Source organism: Salmo trutta, chromosome 3 (genome assembly GCF_901001165.1).
Source record: "Salmo trutta chromosome 3, fSalTru1.1, whole genome shotgun sequence".
Taxonomy (NCBI): domain Eukaryota; kingdom Metazoa; phylum Chordata; class Actinopteri; order Salmoniformes; family Salmonidae; genus Salmo; species Salmo trutta.
In genome coordinates, this window is record NC_042959.1 from 377,063 (window position 1) to 399,284 (window position 22,222).

The window sequence follows — 22,222 nt, forward strand, 5'->3', positions numbered from 1 at the left end:
AACAGACTGGTCAACAAGCAGCATGCTAGATAACAGACTGGTCAACAAGCAGCATGTTAGATAACAGACTGGTCAACAAGCAGCATGTTAGTAAACAGATCCTAGAGACACAGAACAGCAGACTGGTCAACAAGCAGCATGTTAGTAAACAGATCCTAGAGACACAGAACAACAGACTGGTCAACAAGCAGCATGTTAGTAAACAGATCCTAGAGAGAACAACAGACTGGTCAACAAGCAGCATGCTAGATAACAGTGTGCGTACCTTGGAGCTGTCAGACACCATGTCCCAGTTTCCACCGCTCAGCGAGAACTTCCCTGACCCCATCCTCAACAGGATTTCTTCAGGTGTATCCTTGGGGCCGTTAGCGAAGGGTGTGTATCCTGCTAACATGGTGTATAACAATACTCCAAGACTCCAGATATCACAGGCAGCATCATAACCCTGACGCATCAACACCTACACACACAGAGACACACACACACAGAGACACACAGAGAAACACACAGACACAGCGAAAGACAACACACACAAACTCAGTACAGGTAAGGGGCTAGAGAACACTCAGATTGCTTTACGTCACCTTCCAACTTCACCCTTCATGACCCTAACCATTTAACTTTACCCTTCCTAACTTTACCCTTCCTAACGCCAACCCTAACTTTACCCTTCCTAACCCACCCAATGTAGGCTTCCTAACAAACCAACTTTAGCCTTGCCAACCCTCCAACTTCACCCATCTAACTTAACCAATCATAACCATCTAACTTAACCCTGTCTAACCCTAACCCTCCATCTTTACCCTATCTAACCCTAACTCGCCAACTTTACCCTTCCTAACCTTTTAGTGACGGGGCAGTATTTGGAAATTCGGATGAATGACGTGCCCAAAGTAAACTGCCTGTTACTCAGGCCCAGAAGGTAGGATATGCATTTAATTGGTAGATTTGGATAGAAAACACTCTGAAGTTTCTAAAACTGTTACAATAATGTTTGTGAGTGTAACAGAACTCATATGGCAGGCGAAAACCTGAGAAAAATCCATCCAGGAAGTGGGATTTTTTTGATGTGAGTGGTTTTCCGTTAAATGCCAATTGACTATGTAATTGGTTAGGGCCCAGATTGCAGTTCCTATGGCTTCCACTAGATGTCAACAGTCTTTAGACATGGTTTCAGGCTTGTTATCTGAAAAACGCAGAAGAAAAATACCTTTTGGCTAGGGGACTGGGGAAGCATGCAGTACTGCGCCCTTCGTTGTTTTTTTCTTTCTATTGAATACGCTATTGTCCGGTTGAAATATTATCAATTATTTAGATAATTGACACCCTGAGGATTAGTTATAAACATCGTTTGACATGTTTCAACGAACTTTACCTTTACTTTACAATTAGGATGTATTCGTCTGCATGTCGTGACTGCCTTTGAGCCAGTGTATTACTGAACAAAACTCGCCAACAAAACTGAGTTTTTGGGATATAAAGAGGGACTTTATCAAACAAAATGACCATTTATTGTGTAACTGGGACCCTTGTGATTGCAACCAGATGAAGATCTTCAAAGGTAAGTGATTCATTTTATTGCTATTTCTGACTTTCGTGACTCATCTGCTTGGTTGGAAAATGTTTGTATGCTTTTGTGTGCGGGGCGCTGTCCTCAGATAATGGCATGTTATGCTTTCGCCGTACAGCCTTTTTGAAATCTGACAAAGCGGCTGGATTAACAAGAAGTTAAGCTTTTATCCAATGTATATCACTTGTTTTTTCATGAACGTTTATTATTACTATTTCTGTAATCTGAATTTGACGCTCTGCAATTTCACCGGATGTTGTCGAGGTGGGTCGCTAGCGGCACGCCTGCGCCAGAGGTTAACCCTCCACCTTGACCCTTCCAAACCCTCCACCTTGACCCTTCCCAACCCTCCACCTTGACCCTTCCAAACCCTCCACCTTGACCCTTCCCAACCCTCCACCTTGACCCTTCCAAACCTTCCACCTTGACCCTTCCAAACCTTCCACCTTGACCCTTCCAAACCCTCCACCTTGACCCTTCCAAACCCTCCACCTTGACCCTTCCAAACCCTCCACCTTGACCCTTCCAAACCCTCCACCTTGACCCTTCCAAACCCTCCACCTTGACCCCACCTTGACCCTTCCAAACCCTCCACCTTGACCCTTCCAAACCCTCCACCTTGACCCTTCTAAACCCTCCACCTTGACCCTTCTCAACCCTCCACCTTGACCCTTCCAAACCCTCCACCTTGACCCTTCTCAACCCTCCACCTTGACCTTCAACCTCCACCTTGACCCTTCCAAACCCTCCACCTTGACCCTTCCAAACCCTCCACCTTGACCCTTCCAAACCCTCCACCTTGACCCTTCCAAACCCTCCACCTTGACCCTTCCAAACCCTCCACCTTGACCCTTCCAAACCCTCCACCTTGACCCTTCCAAACCCTCCACCTTGACCCTTCCTAATCCTCTAACCTTCCTAAGCCACTGCTTTCTCTCTCTCACCTCTGGAGCAACAAAGTTAGCTGTGTAACATGGTGTTAGTAGCAGTCCGTTTCCTCCTCTCAGCTGCTTGGAGAAACCAAAATCACAGATCCTGATAGAATCAGGGTTCCCACTGTCGTCCATATAGAGGATGTTACTGGGCTTTAAGTCCCTATGGACAACCTAGAAGAAAGGGGAAGAGGAGCGAGAGAGAGGGAAGAGGAGAGAGAGAAGGAAAAAACACCCACTGGGTCAGTCTTACCCCAGTCTACAGTGTGTTACACGTGTGTAGATGTGTGTTTCTTCATACTGTGTCTCAGTCTTACCCCTTGACAGTGCAGGTAGTGGACAGTCTTGGTAATAGTGTAGAGAACAGAGCTTGCTTCTCTCTCTGAGAAGAACTTCTGTCTGAGGATCTTATCCAGTAACTCTCCTCCCTTCATCAGTTCTGTTACCACATACACATACCTGCCCTCATCATACACCTAACACACACACACACACACACACACACACACACACACACACACACACTGAGCTGTCAGTACAAACAGAATACATACAGACAGAGACCCAATTTGGGGGTACAGTAACAGTTTAGGGGTACGCTAACAGTTTAGGGGTACGCTAACAGTTTAGGGGTACGCTAACAGTTTAGGGGTACGCTAACAGTTTAGGGGTACGCTAACAGTTTGGCAATTAGTATTAGCACTTCAGACACCTCCATTTTCTCAAAACTAAGACCGTCGCCGAAACAAAAACAGTTCTGCGGAGTTGTTTGAGGAAGGAAAGAGGGGAAGGCTCCACTCTCTCACTTGAGTATCTTACCTAGTTGTTTACAGACACTTCCCACCCCTTGGCTGCAACCCTTCTAATTTTGTTTACCCTGCGCACAACCCCATGCGGAATTCCTGGTTTCTAGCAGCACTTGGAAATGCAGATCTGCTGTCAAGAACACTGAGTTCCTCTCAGCCTAGGCTGCTCTTCAGTCCCTAGACTTATTGGCGCTGACGGAGACATGATCACCCCAGAGAACACTGCTCGTCCAGCTGCTCTCTCTTCATCGGACTCTGTAGTCCGAGAGCATCTGGTCTTCACGGTGGTGGCACAGGGCTACTCATTTCTCCTAACTGGAGATTCTCTTTTCTCACCTGTCTATCTCCTCATTTGAATTTCATGCTGTCACTGTCAATTGTCCACTCAAGCTTAACATTGTTGGCATCTATCGCCCACCAGGTGCCCTTGGAGAGTTCCTCAATGAGCTTGACACCTTGGCGAGTTCCTCAATGAGCTTGACACCTTGGCGAGTTCCTCAATGAGCTTGACACCTTGGCGAGTTCCTCAATGAGCTTGACACCTTGGCGAGTTCCTCAATGAGCTTGACACCTTGGCGAGTTCCTCAATGAGCTTGACACCTTGGCGAGTTCCTCAATGAGCTTGACACCTTGGCGAGTTCCTCAATGAGCTTGACACCTTGATAAGCTCATTTCCTGACGATGGCTCACCGCTCTTCGTACTTGGCGACTTCAACCTCCCGACATCTGCCTTTGATTTATTTATTTCCACTCCTTGCCTCTTTTGACCTCACCCTTTCCCAATCCCCTCCAACTCACAAGGCAGGCAATACGCTTGACCTCATCTTTACTAGGCTGCTCACCTACTAATCTCACTGTAACCCCCCTCCAGGTCTCTGTTCTCCTACTAATCTCACTGTAACCCCCCTCCAGGTCTCTGTTCTCCTACTAATCTCACTGTAACCCCCCTCCAGGTCTCTGTTCTCCTACTAATCTCACTGTAACCCCCCTCCAGGTCTCTGTTCTCCAGAGACCACTCAGCCCCTACCAAGATGGTCTCTCTCTCTAACCACTCAGCCCCTACCCAGATGGTCTCTCTCTCTAACCACTCAGCCCCTACCCAGATGGTCTCTCTCTCTAACCACTCAGCCCCTACCCAGATGGTCTCTCTCTCTAACCGCTCAGCCCCTACCCAGATGGTCTCTCTCTCTCTCTAACCACTCAGCCCCTACCCAGATGGTCTCTCTCTCTCTAACCACTCAGCCCCTACCCAGATGGTCTCTCTCTCTAACCACTCAGCCCCTACCCAGATGGTCTCTCTAACCACTCAGCCCCTACCCAGATGGTCTCTCTCTCTCTAACCACTCAGCCCCTACCCAGATGGTCTCTCTCTCTAACCACTCAGCCCCTACCCAGATGGTCTCTCTCTCTAACCGCTCAGCCCCTACCCAGATGGTCTCTCTCTCTCTAACCGCTCAGCCCCTACCCAGATGGCCTCTCTCTCTAACCACTCAGCCCCTACCCAGATGGTCTCTCTCTCTAACCACTCAGCCCCTACCCAGATGGTCTCTCTCTCTAACCACTCAGCCCCTACCCAGATGGTCTCTCTCTCTAACCACTCAGCCCCTAACCAGATGGTCTCTCTCTCTCTAACCGCTCAGCCCCTAACCAGATGGTCTCTCTCTCTCTAACCGCTCAGCCCCTACCCAGATGGTCTCTCTCTCTCTAACCACTCAGCCCCTACCCAGATGGTCTCTCTCTCTCTAACCACTCAGCCCCTAACCAGATGGTCTCTCTCTCTCTAACCACTCAGCCCCTACCCAGATGGTCTCTCTCTCTAACCACTCAGCCCCTACCCAGATGGTCTCTCTCTCTCTAACCACTCAGCCCCTACCCAGATGGTCTCTCTCTCTAACCACTCAGCCCCTACCCAGATGGTCTCTCTCTCTCTAACCACTCAGCCCCTACCCAGATGGTCTCTCTCTCTAACCGCTCAGCCCCTACCCAGATGGTCTCTCTCTCTAACCACTCAGCCCCTACCCAGATGGTCTCTCTCTCTAACCACTCAGCCCCTACCCAGATGGTCTCTCTCTCTAACCACTCAGCCCCTAACCAGATGGTCTCTCTCTCTCTAACCGCTCAGCCCCTAACCAGATGGTCTCTCTCTCTCTAACCGCTCAGCCCCTACCCAGATGGTCTCTCTCTCTCTAACCACTCAGCCCCTAACCAGATGGTCTCTCTCTCTCTAACCACTCAGCCCCTAACCAGATGGTCTCTCTCTCTCTCTAACCACTCAGCCCCTACCCAGATGGTCTCTCTCTCTCTAACCACTCAGCCCCTACCCAGATGGTCTCTCTCTCTAACCACTCAGCCCCTACCCAGATGGTCTCTCTCTCTAACCACTCAGCCCCTACCCAGATGGTCTCTCTCTCTCTAACCACTCAGCCCCTACCCAGATGGTCTCTCTCTCTAACCACTCAGCCCCTACCCAGATGGTCTCTCTCTCTAACCACTCAGCCCCTACCCAGATGGTCTCTCTCTCTAACCACTCAGCCCCTACCCAGATGGTCTCTCTCTCTAACCACTCAGCCCCTACCCAGATGGTCTCTCTCTCTAACCACTCAGCCCCTACCCAGATGGTCTCTCTCTCTAACCACTCAGCCCCTACCCAGATGGTCTCTCTCTCTAACCACTCAGCCCCTACCCAGATGGTCTCTCTCTCTAACCGCTCAGCCCCTACCCAGATGGTCTCTCTCTCTCTAACCACTCAGCCCCTACCCAGATGGTCTCTCTCTCTCTAACCACTCAGCCCCTACCCAGATGGTCTCTCTCTCTAACCACTCAGCCCCTACCCAGATGGTCTCTCTAACCACTCAGCCCCTACCCAGATGGTCTCTCTCTCTAACCACTCAGCCCCTACCCAGATGGTCTCTCTCTCTTTCCCACTATTCTCTCTTCTATCCTATCATCCCTCTCTTCTGCTAAATCCTTCTCCCTCCTGTCTCCATATTCTGCCTCTTGGACCCTACTCTCCTCTCTTTCTGCATCCTATGACACGCACTGTCCCCTTTCCTTCCGGCCGGCTCGGCCCTTCCCTCCGCTCTGTGGCTGAGTGACTCATTGTGAGCTCACAGAACAGGGCTGCTGGCAGCGGAGTAAAAATGGAGGGAAACTAAACTTCAGGAGAACCTATGATCCTTTCACTCCCTCCTCTCTACCTTCTGTTCCTCTGTATCTGCAGCTAAAGCCACTTTCTACCAATAATGTCAAGCTTCTGCCTCTAAACCTAGGAAACTCTTTTCCACCTTCTCCTCCATCCTACACACCCTCCCTCTTTGCTTTAACGACATGCGCTCCTCATTCACTCAGCCTATTGAGTCCGCTGGTCTCACTTACACAGAACTACCTGACAACCTGCCCGCTCTCTCTCCAGATGACATCATGGGACTAGTGAGGTCTGTCCGCCTGACAACCTGCCCGCTCTCTCTCCAGATGACATCATGGGACTAGTGAGGTCTGTCCGCCTGACAACCTGCCCGCTCTCTCTCCAGATGACATCATGGGACTAGTGAGGTCTGTCCGCCCGACAACCTGCCTGCTCTCTCTCCAGATGACATCATGGGACTAGTGAGGTCTGTCCGCCTGACAACCTGCCCGCTCTCTCTCCAGATGACATCATGGGACTAGTGAGGTCTGTCCGCCTGACAACCTGCCCGCTCTCTCTCCAGATAACATCATGGGACTAGTGAGGTCTGTCCGCCTAACCCCTTTATAAACCCAGATGCAACCTTATTGTACTGTGTTACCTCTCTCTCTGTCCTTGGTGATAACTACTTGTTACCTCTCTCTGTCCTTGGTGATAACTACTTGTTACCTATCACCAAGGACAGAGAGAGAGAGGTAACAAGTAGTTATCACCAAGGACAGAGAGAGAGAGAGGTAACAAGTAGTTCTCTCTCTCTGTCCTTGGTGATAACTACTTGTTACCTCTCTCTCTCTCTGTCCTTGGTGATAACTACTTGTTACCTCTCTCTCTGTCCTTGGTGATAACTACTGGTTACCTCTCTCTCTGTCCTTGGTGATAACTACTTGTTACCTCTCTCTCTCTCTCTGTCCTTGGTGATAACTACTTGTTACCCCTCTCTCTCTGTCTTTGGTGATAACTACTGGTTACCTCTCTCTCTGTCCTTGGTGATAACTACTGGTTACCTCTCTCTCTGTCCTTGGTGATAACTACTTGTTACCTCTCTCTCTCTGTAGTTGGTGATAACTACTGGTTACCTCTCTCTCGGTCCTTGGTGATAACTACTGGTTACCTCTCTCTCTGTCCTTGGTGATAACTACTTGTTACCTCTCTCTCTCTGTCCTTGGTGATAACTACTTGTTACCTCTCTCTCTGTCCTTGGTGACTGTGATATGTGGTTGTCCCACCTACACTTACATTTGTCATTTAGCAGACACTCTTGACCAGAGCGACTTACAGTAGTGAGGGGATACATTTTCACACGGGACCTAGCCATTTTAAGATGAATGCACTAACTATAAGTCGCTCTAAATAAGAGCATCTGCTAAATTACTAAAATGTAAATGTAACAGTTTGGGGCTAACGGTAACAGTTTGGGGCTAACGGTACAAAAAAAAATGTATAAAATGTATGCATTCACTACTGTAAGTCGCTCTGGATAAGAGCATCTGCTAAATTACTAAAATGTAAAAATGTAACGGTAACAGCTTGGGGCTAACGGTAACAGCTTGGGGCTAACGGTAACAGCTTGGGGCTAACGGTAACAGTTTGGGGCTAACGGTAACAGCTTGGGGCTAACGGTAACAGTACTTACATCTTTGAGTGTGATGATGTTGGGGTGTTGTGCGTATCTCATCAGAATCTCAATCTCCTCCGATGGATCCCTCTTACCCTTATCTATTATCTAGAAAGACAGACATTCAGGTGAGTATCTAGTTAGAACAGGTTAAGTTGGATACTTTGACTTGATTTCGGTTACATCATTTTTTGACCCCTTTTTCTCCCTCATCACTGCAACTCCCCGGAGGGCTCAGGAGAGGCGAAGGTCGAGTCATGCATCCTCCGAAACATGACCCGCCAAACCGCGCTCCTTAACATCCACCCGCTTAACCTGGAAGCCAGCTGCACCAATGTGTCAGAGGAAACACCGTTCAACTGATGACCGAGGTCAGCCTGCAGGCGCCCGGCCCACCACAAGGTGTCGCTAGAGCGCGATGAGCCAAGTAAAGCCCGTCCGTCCGTCCGAACCCAGACAACGATGGGCCAATTGTGCGCCGCCCGATGTTGACTCCCGGTCACGGCCGGTTGTGACAGCCTGGGATCAAACCAGGGTCTGTAGTGACGCCTTAAGCACTGCGGTGCAGTGCCTTAGACCGCTGCGCCACTCGGGGTGCCCTTAAGTTAATCTTTCTATATGAACTGTGTGGAGTTGCTAAATCTTCCTGGAAAGTGATGGGCATTTTGAACTATGGTGCAGCATCACAGTAGTGAGCTACAAGCCAGAATCCGACTGTGATGCTATGAGTTGTTCTCCTGCCCTCTGCTGATCGATATGAGAACTGCTCCATAGACTCAGTGTAGTAATCACAGATATCCTATTAATTTCAAATAAAATTTTGTCACAAGAGCCGAATACAACATGTGTAGACCTTACTGTGAAATGCTTACTTACAAGCCCTTAACCAACAGTGCAGTTCAAGAAGAGTTAAGAAAATATTTACCAAATAGACTAAAGTAAAAAATAATACAATAAAATAACAATAACAAGGCTATATACAGGGGGTACCGGTACCGAGTCAATGTGGAGGCTATATACAGGGGGTACCGGTACCGAGTCAATGTGAGGGCTATATACAGGGGGTACCGGTACAGAGTCAATGTGGAGGCTATATACAGGGGGTACAGGTACAGAGTCAATGTGGAGGCTATATACAGGGGGTACCGGTAGAGTCAATGTGGAGGCTATATACATGGGGTGCCGATACAGAGTCAATGTGGAGGCTATATACAGGGGGTACTGGGTCAATGTGGAGGCTATATACAGGGGGTACCGGTACCGAGTCAGTGTGAGGGGTACAGGTTAGTTGAGGTAATTTGTACATGTAGGTAGGGGTTAAGTGACTATGCATAGATAATAAACAGAGAGTAGCAGCAGTGTACAAAAGGGGGGGGTTCAATGTAAATAGTCCAGTGGCCATTTTATTAATTGTTCAGCAGACTTATGGCTTGGGGTAGAAGCTTTATTTAGTAAAACACTTGTAAATCAGAGATGTAATACATCCTTCTATGATAGTAACATCACTATAATAAAGGATGTACAGAGAATATGGATTAGAGAGTAGTGTTATCATAACATCAGTGTGAAGGTAACTAATGATGTGACCTTCACAGCGTAGTCCATAACAGACACTCTGTTAGTTACCTATATTAATGTGTATTATGATGTTACCTTCACAGCGTAGTCCATAACAGACACTCTGTTAGTTACCTATATTAATGTGTATTATGATGTTACCTTCACAGCGTAGTCCATAACAGACACTCTGTTAGTTACCTATATTAATGTGTATTATGTTACCTTCACAGCGTAGTCCATAACAGACACCCTGTTAGTTACCTATATTAATGTGTATTATGTTACCTTCACAGCGTAGTCCATAACAGACTCTCTGTGGACACAGCGTTTACAGATAGAATACGATCCAACTCCAATATCCTCCTGAAGCTCATACAGGTCTGAGAACTGGGCTGATCCACCATGCATCTAGACACAGGGGGAGAGGGGGAGAGAGAGAGAGGGGGAGAGAGAGAGAGAGAGAGAGACAGAGAGAGAGACAGAGAGAGAGACAGAGAGAGAGAGAGAGAGACAGAGAGAGAGAGAGAGAGAGAGACAGACAGAGAGCGAGAGAGAGAAAGAGAGAGACAGACAGAGAGCGAGACAGAGAGAGAAAGAGAGAGACAGACAGAGAGCGAGACAGACAGAGAGCGAGAGAGACAGGGCGAGAGAGAGACAGGGCGAGAGAGAGACAGGGCGAGAGAGAGACAGGGCGAGAGAGAGACAGGGCGAGAGAGAGACAGGGCGAGAGAGAGACAGGGCGAGAGAGAGACAGGGCGAGAGAGAGACAGGGCGAGAGAGAGACAGGGCGAGAGAGAGACAGGGCGAGACAGAGACAGGGCGAGACAGAGACAGGGCGAGACAGAGACAGGGAGAGACAGAGACAGGGAGAGAGACAGCGAGTGAGACATAAAATGGCATCAAAAGGTACATAAAATTCTACATACCAATTAGGATCTGGTTAAAAATACTTGAATCAGTTACAGAACCCATTGCCCTTTACAGTTGTGAGGTCTGGGGTACCCTCACCAACCAAGAATTCACAAAATGGGACAAACACCAAAATATTCTCTGTGTACAACGTAAAACACCAAATAATGCATGCAGAGCAGAATTAGGCCGATACCCACTAATTATCAAAATCTAGAAAAGAGACGTTAAATTCTACAACAACCTAAAAGGAAGCGATTCCCAAACCTTCCATAACAAAGCCATCACCTACAGAGAGATGAACCTGGAGGAGAGTCCCCTAAGCAAGCTGGTCCTGGGGCTCTGTTCACAAACACAAACAGACCCCACAGAGCCATCACCTACAGAGAGATGAACCTGGAGAAGAGTCCCCTAAGCAAGCTGGTCCTGGGGCTCTGTTCACAAACACAAACAGACCCCACAGAGCCCCAGGACAGCAACACAATTTGACCCAACTAAATCATGAGAAAACAAAAACATAGTTACTTGACACATTGGAAAGAATTTTTAAAAACTGAGCAAACTACAATGATATTTTGCCCTAAACAGAGAGTACGCAGCGGCAGTTTACCAGACCACTGTGACTGACCCAAACTTAAGGAAAGCTTTGACTATGTACAGACTCAGTGAGCGTAGCCTTGCTATTGAGAAAGGCCACCGTAGGCAGACATGGCTCTCAAGAGAAGACAGGCTATGTGCACATTGCCCACAAAATGAGGTGGAAACTGAGCTGCACTTCCTAACCTCCTGCCAAATGTATGACCATATTAGAGACACATATTTCCCTCAGATTACACAGACACACAAATAATTCGAAAACAAACCCAATTTTGATAAACTCCCATATCTACTGGGTGAAATACAAGTGTTCCATCACAGCAGCAAGATTTGTGACCTGTTGCCACAAGAAAAGGGCAACCAGTGAAGAACAAACACCATATTTAAATACAACCCATATTTATGTTTATTTATTTTCCTTTTTGTAATTTAACCATTTGCACATTATATGACATTTAAAATGTCTTTATTCTTTTTGAACTTTTATGAGTGTAATGTTTACTGTGAATTTGTATTGTTTATTTCATTTTTCTTTTATCTATTTCACTTGATTTGGCAATGTTAACATACGTTTCCCATGCCAATAAAGCCCTTAAATTGAATAGAAAAATTGAGAGAGACAGAGAGCAAGAGAGAGAGACCGAGAGAGATCCCAAGAGAGACAGGGAGAGAGACCCAGAGAGACCAAGAGGAAGACCGGGAGACATTATAATTAAGAATTTGTTCTTAATTTACCTGTCTGGTACAATAAATAAAAGCAAGAGTCGAGAGAGAAAGCAGTAACAATGTAATATAACAAATCACAAGTTACATAATATGGAATGTGTACCTACACTGTACCAATATCATGTCAAATGAGGTAGTTATCCTCTACGGGATCGGCACATTTGGGCAGTCACGATACAACATTTTGAACAGAAATGCAATGGTTCATTGAATCAATCTAAACTTTGCACGTACACTGCTGCCATCTAGTGACCAAAATCTAAATTGCGCCTAACGTGGAATTTTTATTTATTTATTTCCTTTATTTTATTTATCACCTTTATTTAACCAGGTAGGCAAGTTGAGAACAAGTTCTCATTTACAATTGCGACCTGGCCAAGATAAAGCAAAGCAGCTCGACACATACAACAACACAGAGTTACACATGGAGTAAAACAGACTTACAGTCAATAACACAGTAGCAAAATAAGTCTATATGCAATGTGAGCAAATGAGGTGAGATAAGGGAGGTAAAGGCAAAAAAGGCCATGGTGGCAAAGTAAATACAATATAGCAAGAAAAACACTGGAATGGTAGATTGGCAGTGGAAGAAAGTGCAAAGTAGAAATATAAATAATGGGGTGCAAAGGAGCAAAATAAATAAATAAATACAGTAGGGGAAGAGGTAGTTGTTTGGGCTAAATTACAGATGGGCTATGTACAGGTGCAGTGATCTGTGAGCTGCTCTGACAGCTGGTACTTAAAGCTAGTGAGGGAGATAAGTGTTTCGAGTTTGAGATATTTGTAGTTCGTTCCAGTCATTGGCAGCAGAGAACTGGAAGGAGAGACGGCCAAAGGAGGAATTGGCTTTGGGGGTGACCAGAGAGATATACCTGCTGGAGCGTGTGCTACAGGTGGGTGCTGCTATGGTGACCAGTGAGCTGAGATAAGGGGGACTTTACCTAGCAGGGTCTTGTAGATGACCTGGAGCCAGTGGGTTTGGCAACGAGTACGAAGCGAGGGCCAGCCAACGAGAGCGTACAGGTCACAGTGGTGGGTAGTATATGGGGCTTTGGTGACCAAACGGATGGCACTGTGATAGACTGCATCCAGTTTATTGAGTAGGGTATTGGAGGCTATTTTGTAAATGACATCGCCGAAGTCGAGGATCGGTAGGATGGTCAGTTTTACGAGGGTATGTTTGGCAGCATGAGTAAAGGATGCTTTGTTGTGAAAAAGGAAGCCAATTCTAGATTTAACTTTGGATTGGAGAAGTTTGATGTGAGCCTGGAAGGAGAGCTTACAGTCTAACCAGACACCTAGGTATTTGTAGTTGTCCACATATTCTAAGTCAAAACCGTCCAGAGTAGTGATGCTGGACGGGCGGGCAGGTGCGGGCAGCAATCGGTTGAAGAGCATGCATTTAGTTTTACTTGTATTTAAGGGCAGTTGGAGGCCACGGAAGGAGAGTTGTATGGCATTGAAGCTCATCTGGAGGGTTGTTAACACAGTGTCCAAAGAAGGGGCAGAAGTATACAGAATGGTGTCGTCTGCGTAGAGGTGGATCAGAGACTCACCAGCAGCAAGAGTGACATCATTGATGTATACAGAGAAAAGAGTTGGCCCAAGAATTGAACCCTGTGGCACCCCCATAGAGACTACCAGAGGCCCGGACAACAGGCCATCCGATTTGACACATTGAACTCTATCTGAGAAGTAGTTGGTGAATCAGGCGAGGCAATCATTTGAGAAACCAAGGCTATTGAGTCTGCCGATGAGGATGTGGTGATTGACAGAGTCGAAAGCCTTGGCCAGGTCAATGAATACGGCAGCACAGTATTGTTTCTTATCGATGGCGGTTACGATATCGTTTAGGACCTTGAGGTACACCCATGACCAGCTCTGAAACCAGATTGCATAGCGGAGAAGGTGCGGTGGGATTCGAAATCGTCGGTAATCTGTTTGTTGACTTGGCTTTCGAAGACCTTAGAAAGGCAGGGTAGGATAGATATAGGTCTGTAGCAGTTTGGGTCAAGAGTGTCCCCTCCTTTGAAGAGGGGGATGACAGCAGCTGCTTTCCAATCTTTTGGAATCTCAGACGACACGAAAGAGCTTGAACAGGCTAGTAATAGGGGTTGCAACAATTTCGGCATATACTTTTAGAAAGAGAGGGTCCAGATTGTCTAGCCCGGCTGATTTGTAGGGGTCCAGATTGTGCAGCTCTTTCAGAACATCAGCTATCTGGATTTGGGTGAAGGAGAGATCGGGGAGGCTTGGGCAAGTTGCTGTGGGGAGTGCAGGGCAGTTGACCGCGGTAGGGGTAGCCAGGTGGAAAGCATGGCCAGCCGTAGAAAAATGCTTATTGAAATTCTCAATTATAGTGGATTTATCGGTGGTGACAGAGATTCCTATCCTCAGTGCAGTGGGCAGTTGGGAGGAGGTGCTCTTATTCTCCATGGACTTTAGAGTGTCCCAGAACTTTTTTTAAATTTGTGTTGCAGGAAGCAAATTTCTGCTTGAAAAACTAGACTTGGCTTTTCTAACTGCCTGTGTATATTGGTTTCTAACTTCCCTGAAAAGTTGCATATCACGGGGGCTGTTCGATGCTAATGCAGAACGCCACAGGATGTTTTTGTGTTGGTTAAGGGCAGTCAGGTCTGGAGAGAACCAAGGGCTATATCTGTTCCTGGTTCTACATTTTTTGAATGGGGCATGCGTATTTAAGATGGTGAGGAAAGCACTTTTAAAGAATAACCAGGCATCCTCTAACGGAATGAGGTCAATATCATTCCAGGATACCGGGCCAGGTCGATTAGAAAGGCCTGCTCGCTGAAATGTTTTAGAGAGCATTTGACAGTGATGAGTGGAGGTCGTTTGACTGCTGACCCATTACGGATGCAGGTAATGAGGCAGAGATCGCTGAGATCTTGGTTGAAAACAGCAGAGGTGTATTTAAAGGGCAAGTTGGTTAGGATGACATCTATGTGGGTGCCCGTGTTTACGGCTTTGGGGTTGTACCTGGTGGGTTCATTGCTAATTTGTGAGAGACTGAGGGCATCAAGCTTAGATTGTAGGATAGCCGGGGTGTTAAGCATGTCCCAGTTTAGGTCACCTAGTAGCACGAGCTCTGAAGATAGATGGGGGGCAATCAGTTCACATATGGTGTCCAGGGCACAGCTGGGGGCAGAGGGTGGTCTATAGCAGGCGGCAACGGTGAGAGACTTGTTTTTAGAGAGATGGATTTTTAAAAGTAGAAGTTCAAATTGTTTGAGTACAGACCTGGATAGTAGGACAGAACTCTGCAGGCTATCTCTGCAGTAGATTGCAACACCGCCCCCTTTGGATGTTCTATCTTGTCTGAAAATGTTGTAGTTAGGGATGAAGATTTCAGAGTTTTTGGTAAGCCAGGATTCAGACACGGCTAGGACATCCGGGTTGGCAGAGTGTGCTAAAGCAGTGAATAAAACAAACTTAGGGAGAAGGCTTCTAATGTTAACATGCATGAAACCAAGGCTATTACGGTTACAGAAGTCATCATAAGAGAGCGCCTGGGGAATAGGAGTGGAGCTAGGCACTGCAGGGCCTGGATTCACCTCTACATCACCAGAGGAACAGAGGAGGAGTAGAATAAGGGTACGGCTAAAAGCTATGAGAATTGGTCATCTATGACGTCCAGAATAGAGAGTAAAAGGAGCAGGTTTCTGGGGGCGATAAAATAGCTTCAAGGTATTACATTTACATTTACATTTTAGTCATTTAGCAGACGCTCTTATCCAGAGCGACTTACAGTGGTGAATGCATACATTTCATACATTTTTTTTTTCTTCTGTGCTGGCCCCCCGTGGGAATCGAACCCACAACCCTGGTGTTGCAAACACCATGCTCTACCAACTGAGCTACAGGGAAGGTATAATGTACAGACAAAGGTATGGTAGGATGTGAATACAGTGGCGGTAAACCTAGGCATTTAGTGATGATGAGAGAGATATTGTCTCTAGAAACATCATTGAAACCAGGTGATGTCATCGCATGTGTGGGTGGTGGAACTGAAAGGTTGGATAAGGTATAATGAGCAGGGCTAGAGGCTCTACAGGGAAATAAGCCAATAAACACTAACCAGAACAGCAATGGACAAGGCATATTGACATCAAGGAGAGACATGCTTAGCCGAGTGACCATAAGGGTCCCGTGAGATTCAGACAGCTAGCCGGGCCATAGGTAGCAAGCTGGTGGAAGATGGAGGGAGGTCTGTTTTTAGCCACCTCGTGCGTTTCCGTCAGTAGATTAGTGGGGTTCCGTGTGGTAGGGGGAACCAGTCCAATTGCCAAAATAGTTATAGTGGCCAAAGAAAATTGTCCGATAGACCTATTCAGATAGCAGCCGATAAGACAGCTAACGATTAGCGGGCCGCAGATGGGCGTTCAGGTTACGTCGCGACGGAGGGGCCAGTTGCATAACTCCCTCCGGCAGATAACGTCGGTAGTCCAGTCGTGAAGGCCCGATGGGGCTCCGCATCGGCAGTAAAACGGGTCCGGATAGGTGATTGTAGCCCAGGAGTGGCTGATGGAACTCTTCAGCTGGCTGGCTCCGGAATAATTGATGTTAGATCCAGGACCGACGTTAGCCAATAGTCACTCGGGTAGCAGCTAGCTAGCTGTAAGATCCAGGTGTAAATGTCCAGAGCCTGCGGTAGAAATCCAGGGATATGGAGAGAAAATAGGTCCGGTATGCTCTGGTCTGAGTCGCGCTGTACAAAACTGGCGATAGCTTTTCAAGCTAAGGGATAGCTGATGACCGCCAACCGTGGCTAGCTGAACTCCAATGTTAGCTAGTGAACTGGCCAGTCTCTGGCTAACATCTGGCTAGCTTCTGTTGTGGATTTCAGATTTGAGGTAAATAATACTTTTTTTTTGGAATTGGTGAGGTGGGTTGCAGGAGTGTTTTGAGGTTGAGTTTTTAGAAGAAAAAAAATATATAAAGATATGCGAAGAAAATATGTAAATATACATGGGACACGACAAGACGAAGGACAAAGACGTCTGACAGCTACGCCATCTTGGAATAGTACATTATGGCCTTTCAATTGCATTTCAAAGATGGGAGAAAAAATACATGTAAAAAAAAAAGTTTTTTTCTTTGTATTATCTTTTACCAGATCTAATTTGTTATTTTCGACTACATTAATTTGACATTTCCACAAACTTCAAAGTGTTTTCCTATCCTTGCTTCAGGTCCTGAACTACAGGCATTTAGATTTGGGTATGTCATTTTAGGCGAAAAATGAAAAAAAGGGTCCGATCCTTAAATGAAGTAGTAGGTAGTTTAGTGTTAACATACAGTTCGGAAAAACTACCAGGATACACTTCTACACTCCGTTCCCCAGGTGGCAGCACCAACAGAGTCAAGGGCTGTGAGAGAGAAAATTAATTGAAACATTCAAGCGTGTGAACATGTACTAAAGGCACAATGTTGAGCAGTGGGGAGCTGTGTGTGTGTGTGTGTGTGTGTGTGTGTGTGTGTGTGTGTGTGTGTGTGTGTGTGTGTGTGTGTGTGTGTGTGTGTGTGTGTGTGTACCTGTACTATAGGTAGGATGCTGAGTAGAGGAGAGCCCTTCTTGTCATCCAGAGAGGCTGGGGCCACGAAGCTGAACCCTTTAAACAGCTGATGGGCATTGGCACTGGGAGGAATACCTGGGGAGTCTACACACACCCAGACACACACCCAGGCAACCACCCACCCACCCACACACACACCCAGGCAACCACCCACCCACCCACACACACAGGCAACCACCCACCCACCCACACACACACCCAGGCAACCACCCAGGCAACCACCCACCCACCCACCCACCCAGACACACACCCACCCACCCAGACACACACCCACACACCCAGACAACCACACACCCAGACAACCACCCACCCACACACCCAGACAACCACACACCCAGACAACCACACACCCAGACACACACCCAGACAACCACACACCCAGACAACCACACACCCAGACACACACCCACCCAGACACACACCCACCCACCCAGACACACACCCAGGCAACCACCCACCCACCCACACACACACCCAGACAACCACCCACCCACCCACACACACACACCCAGGCAACCACCCAGACAACCACCCACCCACCCACACACCCAGGCAACCACCCACCCACCCACCCACACACACACACACCCAGGTAACCACCCACACACACACCCAGACAACCACCCAGACACACCCACACGAGATGTGTGTTAGCAATAGAAGGAACACCTGGAGAATCTAGACTGACCCACACACCTAACCCAACCCTCATGTACCTTTGGGTGTTTTAGCGGTGAACTCTGGGTCGAAGCAGAACGTGTCGTCAGGCTTCCCTGATGCTGGTTTGAACGGAGGCTGGAGCTCTGTCCTGTATAGCTTCTAGGGAGGGAGGGAGGGGAGGGAGAGGGAGGGGAGAGAGAGAGGGAGGGGAGAGAGGGGAGGGAGGGGAGAGAGGGAGGGGAGAGAGGGAGGTAGGGAGGTAGGGGAGAGAGGGGAGAGAGAGGAGGGAGGGTTAAGCTGAGATATTCATATTTCATTTCCGTTCCAAGTCATAATGAACAGTGTAAAGACACAGAAAGAGAGAGACAGAAAGAGAGAGACAGAAAGAGAGAGAGAGAGACATTCCCAGTGGGTCAGAAGTTTACATACACTCAATTAGTATTTGGTAGCATTGCCTTTAAATTGTTTAACTTGGGTCAAACGTTTCGGGTAGCCTTCCCACAATAAGTTGGGTGAATTTTGGCTCATTCCTCCTGACAGAGCTGGTGTAACTGAGTCAGGTTTGTAGGCCTCCTTGCTCGCACATGCTTTTTCAGCTCTGCCCACAAATGTTGTATAGGATTGAGGTCAGGGCTTTGTGATGGCCACTCCCATACCTTGACTTTGTTGTCCTTGAGCCAATTTGCCACAACTTTGGAAGTATAGTTGGGGACATTGTCAATTTGTAAGACCCATTTGCGACCAAGCTTCAACTTCCTGACTGATGTCTTGAGATGTTGCTTCAATATATCAACATAATTTTCCTACCTTATGATGCCATCTATTTTGTGAAGTGCACCAGTCCCTCCTGCAGGAAAGCACCCCCACAACATGATGGTGCCATCCCCGTGCTTCACGGTAGGGATGGTGTTCTTCAGCTTGCAAGCCTCCCCATTTTTACTCCAAACATAATGATGGTCATTATGGCCAAACAGTTCTATTTTTGTTTCATCAGACCAGAGGACATTTCTCCAAAAAGTACTATCTCTGTCCCCATGTGCAGTTGCAAACCGTAGTCTGGCTTTTTTATGGTGGTTTTGGAGCATTGGCTTCTTCCTTGCTGAGCGGCCTTTCAGGTTATGTCGCTATAGGACTCATTTTACTGTGGATATAGATACTTTTGTACCCGTTTCCTCCGGCATCTTCACAATGTCCTTTGCTGTTGTTCTGGGATTGATTTGCACTTTTCACACCAAAGTATGTTAATCTCTAGGAGACAGAACGCGTCTCCTTCCTGAGCGGTATGACGACTGCGTGGTCCCATGATGTTTATACTTGCATACTATTGTTTGTACAGATGAACGTGGTACCTTCAGGCGTTTGGAAATTGCTCCCAAGGATGAACCAGACTTGTGGAGGTCTACCATTCTTTTTTCCTGAGGTCTTGGCTGATTTCTTTTGATTTTCCCATGATGTCAAGCAAAGAGGCACTGAGTTTGAAGGTAGGCCTTGAAAAACATCCAAGGTACACCTCTAATTGACTCAAATTATGTCAATTAGCAGAAGCTTCTAAAGCCATGACATAACTTTCTGGAATTTTCCAAGCTGTTTAAAAGGCACAGTCAACTTAGTGTATGTAAACTTCTGACCCACTGGAATTGTGATACAGTGAATTATAAGTGAAATAATCTGTCTGTAAACAATTGTTGAAAATATTACTTGTCATGCACAAAGTAGATGTCCTAACCGACTTGCCAAAACTATAGTTTGTTAACAAGAAATTTGTGGAGTGGTTGAAAAACAAGTTTTAATGACTCCAACCTAAGTGTATGTAAACTTCCGACTTCAACTGTACATGAACAAATACAAAACTTAGAATCAACTATTAAGGACGACCAGAACACACTGGATTCTCCAATTACATAGAATGAACTATAGGACAAAATTTAAACCCTCCAACCCTAAAAGGCCTGTTGTGTTGATGGAATCCTATATGAAATTCTAAAATATACAGACCACAAATTCCAATTGGCTAAACTTAAACTCTTCTCAGCACCGGCATCTTCCCCAATATTTGGAGACAAGGACTTATCACCCCAATCCACAAAAGTAGAGACAAATTTGACCCCACTACCGTGGGATATGCGTCAACAGTAACCTTGGGAAAATCCTGTGGATTATCATTAACAGCAGACTCGTATATTTCCTCAGTGAAAACAGTGTATTGAGCAAATGTCAAATAGGCTTTTTATTAAATTACTGTACGACAGACCACGTATTCACCCTGCACACCCTAATTGACTAACAAACAAAAACAAAGGCAAAGTCTTATCATGCTTTGTTGACTTCATAAAAGCTTTAGACTCAATTTGGAATGAGGGTCTGCTATACAAATTGATAAAAAGTGATGTTAGGGGAAAAACAAGACATTATAAAATCCATGTACACAAACAACAAGTGTGTGGTTAAAATTGGCAACAAAAAAAACATTTCTTCCCACAGCACCGTGGGGTGAGACAGGGATGCAGCTTAAGCCCCACCCTCTTCAACATATATAATAAGGAATTGGCGAGGGCACTAGAACAGTCTGCAGCACCCGGCCTCACCCTACTAGAACCTGAAGTCAAATGTCTACTGTTTGCTGATGATCTGGTGCTTCTGTCCCCAACCAAGGAGGGCCTACAGCAGCACCTAGATCTTCTGCACAGATTCTGTCAGACTTGTGCCCTGACAGTAAATCTCAGTAAGACAAAAATAATGGTGTTCCAAAAAACGTCCAGTTGCCAGGCCCACGTTTTTTTTCTCCCATGTTTTGGTACCCTTCTCCAGATCTATGCCTCGACAAAATCCTGTCTCAGAGCTCTTCGAACAATTCCTCATGGCTTGGTTTTTAGACAGGAGTGTGCCTTTCAAAATCATGTATAATCAATTTGAATATACCACAGGTGGACTCCAATCAAGTTGTAGAAACATCTCAACGATGATCAATGGAAACAGGATGCAGCTGACCTCAGTTTCGAGTCTCATAGCAAAAGGGTCTGAATATTTCTGTAAATAAGGCATCTGTTTTTTATTTTTAATAAATGTGCAAAAATGTCTAAAAACCTGTTTTCGCTTTGTCATTATGGGTTATTGTGTGTAGATTGCAAAAAAATAAATAATATTTTTTTTAGAATAAGGCTATAACCTAACAAAATGTGGAAAAGGTCAAGGGGTCTGAATACTTTCCGAAGGCACAGTACCTCACCCTAAACAAGAAGGGCGAAAAGGAAAATAACATTTGATATCCCAATTAGTATCTGGCTAAAAACCTGTTGTAGAACACACTCTATGGCTGTGAGGTCTGGGGTCCGCTCACCAACCAATAATTCACAAAATAGGAGAAACACCCAATTGAGACTTTGCATGCAGAATTCTGCAAAAAAATACATTGTGTGCAATGCAAAAACCCAAACAATGTATGTAGGACAAAATTAGGACATCGGCTAATTATAAAAATCCAGGAAAGAGCTGTTCCATTCTACAATCACCTAAAAGGAAGCAATGCCTACACATTCCCTCACAAAGCCCTCACCTCAGCCAGCTGATTCTGCGGCTCTGTGAACAAACACAAACAGACCCAAAAAAACTGGTCAAATTGGAATGATATCTGGCCCTAAACTGAGAGTACGCAATGGCAGAATACCTGACCACGGTGACTGACCCAAAATTAAGGAAAGCTTTGACTATGTACAGACTCAGTGAGCATAGCCTTGCTATTGAGAAAGGCCACCGTAGACAGACCTGGCTCTCAAGAGGAGACAGGCTATGTGCCCACTGCCCACAAAACGAAGTGGATACTGAGCTGCACTTCCTAACCTCCTGCCAAATGTATGACCATATTAAGAGACACATATTTCCCTCAGATTACACAGACACACAAAGAATTTCAAAACAAATCAAACATTGATAAACTCACTTATATGTACGGCAAAATACTGCAGTGTGTAATCACAGCAGCAAGATGTGTGGCCCATTGCCATGAGAAAAGGGCAACCAGCTGAGCACAAACAACGTTGTAAATACCACAAATATTTATTTATTTGTCTTC

At 46.3% G+C, this 22,222-nt stretch overlaps 1 protein-coding gene and 1 long non-coding RNA gene across 4 annotated transcripts in view; both read right to left on the reverse strand.

Moving 5' to 3' along the window:
* Nucleotides 1–22,222, reverse strand: part of rps6kal (ribosomal protein S6 kinase a, like) — a 67,055-nt gene that overhangs the window by 2,169 nt on the left and 42,664 nt on the right. For all 3 annotated transcript variants that reach the window (XM_029719840.1, XM_029719856.1, XM_029719848.1), the window contains 7 exons: nt 18,210–18,312; nt 17,453–17,577; nt 9,953–10,075; nt 8,126–8,215; nt 2,820–2,978; nt 2,515–2,676; nt 266–460 (listed from right to left, as the gene is read on the reverse strand). In XM_029719840.1, coding sequence (XP_029575700.1) covers nt 266–460; nt 2,515–2,676; nt 2,820–2,978; nt 8,126–8,215; nt 9,953–10,075; nt 17,453–17,577; nt 18,210–18,312 — 957 coding nt within the window. The remainder of the gene's footprint in view (nt 1–265; nt 461–2,514; nt 2,677–2,819; nt 2,979–8,125; nt 8,216–9,952; nt 10,076–17,452; nt 17,578–18,209; nt 18,313–22,222) is intronic.
* Nucleotides 6,334–7,204, reverse strand: LOC115166137 (uncharacterized). The gene is made up of 2 exons (XR_003870279.1): nt 6,761–7,204; nt 6,334–6,701 (listed from the first exon to the last, which is right to left on the reverse strand). It is a non-coding gene; the product is annotated as an uncharacterized LOC115166137 (long non-coding RNA).